The sequence below is a fragment of the Galeopterus variegatus genome, unplaced genomic scaffold, assembly GCF_000696425.1.
Source record: "Galeopterus variegatus unplaced genomic scaffold, G_variegatus-3.0.2 Scaffold1437, whole genome shotgun sequence".
Classification (NCBI taxonomy): domain Eukaryota; kingdom Metazoa; phylum Chordata; class Mammalia; order Dermoptera; family Cynocephalidae; genus Galeopterus; species Galeopterus variegatus.
Window position 1 is genome coordinate 352094 of NW_007727548.1, and position 2227 is coordinate 354320.

The window sequence follows — 2227 nt, forward strand, 5'->3', positions numbered from 1 at the left end:
AAAAAAAAAAAAAAAAAAAAAAAAAAAAAAAGTACAGAGGTGGTGGTGAGCAGCTGCCTCCTGGTGGGAGTGGAGCAGAGGGGACACACAGGAGGCTTCCAATGTACACCGTTAGTATCACTTTCATTTTCTGACCATATAAATGCATTAGAGTAATAAAATAAAATAAAATAGGTAAACAAAATTCAAAGTGGGCAGGAAGCAAAAATCCAGTCCCCAGATGTCAAAGACCTTCACGTACAGGAACAAGGAGGGTTGCTGGTCTAGAAGCTAAACTGTGATGATGTGAAACAGCCCGACAGGACTGTGTGAAGGGCAGCAACACACTATCACATTCCGTGTGCGTGCACCCCTGGGCCAGAGGTGCCCCAGGACAGGATCTGCAGGGTGTGCGCCCAGCCTGCCCCAGGCCTGTGCCACCTGCTTTCCTGTGGCGCCCACAGCGCCACTGCTATGACCTCTGCTGCACAACACAGAGAACCTGTGCACGTTCTAGTCATCTGGTGACAACTGCCTCCTTAACAACGGGGCACTGGCATCCTTGAAGAGCCGGGAGCCGCTAATGGGGTAACATGAGGGGCACCGACACCTGTAGAGCCCAGTCTGGCTGGGGGTTCCCCAGTGAGTGACAGAGAGGCGGGGTGGGGAATCACCAGGCCTTTGGTTTCTGACTTATGACACCGTCTGCTGTGGCTGAATGTGTCCCCTCCAATACTCAGGCTGAGACTTAATCCCCAATGTGGTAGTTGAAAGAGGAGACTGGATTGTGAGGTCTATACCCTCATGGACAGATTAATCCACTCATGGATTTGAGGGTTACCATGAGAGTAGAGTGGCAGCTTCATGAGGAGAGGAAGTGGGCATATCAGCACACTCAGCCCTTGGACTGTGACACTGCCTGCACACCCCGAGACTCTACAGCGTCCCCACCAGGAAGAGGGCCTCCCCAGATGTGCCCCTCGACTTTGGACTTCCCAGCCCCTAAAACCATAAGAAATTTTTTCTTTATAAATTTTCCAGTTTAAAGTAGTCTAAGTGACAGAAAATGTATAAAGACGCCACCTTCTCTCAAAAAAAATTTCCTCCTCAGTTTTCCACTTTTACATTTTTTTATCCCAAGAGTCTTGGTCAGATATTCCTTTCTTTTGTTAGGGACTAACTGAATTCTTGTTTATTTTTCAAATATACTCTGCATTCTTTCAGGAATAAAACAAAGGTCTGATATGGAAAGATTCCATCTCTTAGAAGCTAAGAAAATTAAGTTATTTTCCTTATAAAAAATTACTAAAATTCTTCAAGAGTGACCCACTTCTACTTCGTGACAGAAAACAAAAAACAGAACACAAAGAGGGAAGACCACGTAAGGACACAGGGAGAAAACAGCCATCTACCAGCCAAGGAGAGTGGCCTCAGGAGAAACCAGCCCTGAAGATACCTTGGTCTGAGACACCCAGCCTCCAGGCCTGTGAGAGAACACCTGTCTGTTGTTTAAGCCACCCCATCTGTGGGACTTTGTTGTGGCATCCCTAGCTGACTAATGCAGTCACAGAGAAACACATTTCCATACAATTGTAAAACAAAACTCTTTCCTGAGCTACAGCCTGAATCATAGCCTTCTACAGATTGTGAATAAGTTTCGGAATCTCAACAGGGCCCGCAGCAGACCAGCGTGGATTCCTGACAACATGGAAATCCCTGCTGCCGCCTGGACCTGCTGCAGTGGCTTCCTCCCACACGTGCACAAGCAGGGCCCACACACGGCTCACCTCAGCGCACACTGCACGCCCGTCTCATCTCCGTAGGCCGAATATAGCAGCTCCATTTCATCTGACTTCAAGTCCCCAAACACTGAATTGTTCTGCATTGAAAGTGCAGTACTGGCACTAGAGAGAAACGTGACTAAGGAAAAGGAAAAGAAACGACATCAGGTCTTCGCTCGAGGACACCTGGCACAGGCCGCACTCAGCTTCTGCCCTGGGCTGGCCAACCTCACCTACCCACACAGCCGGTCCCTCCTTTCTACTTTTGTCTGAAGTTCTTGCTCCCGAGTGTTGCTAAAGTAGGAAAAGCTTCCCGTACACAACCAGAAGGATCAACTCATCAGCCTTGCTTTACCTCCATGGGCCAAAAGCTGCAGGGAACTGACCTAACATGCTGTAAGGGAGTGAACTCTGACAAGCACAAGAGCTTCGCAGTGCAGGCAGAGGGCACTAACCGGTCAGCTTAC

At 48.5% G+C, this 2227-nt stretch overlaps 1 protein-coding gene across 1 annotated transcript in view; it reads right to left on the reverse strand.

Moving 5' to 3' along the window:
* Window positions 1-2227, reverse strand: part of BRD9 (bromodomain containing 9) — a 35909-nt gene that overhangs the window by 19193 nt on the left and 14489 nt on the right. Inside the window, exon 10 of the mRNA XM_008576980.1 lies at window positions 1767-1899. Coding sequence (XP_008575202.1) covers window positions 1767-1899 — 133 coding nt within the window. The remainder of the gene's footprint in view (window positions 1-1766; window positions 1900-2227) is intronic.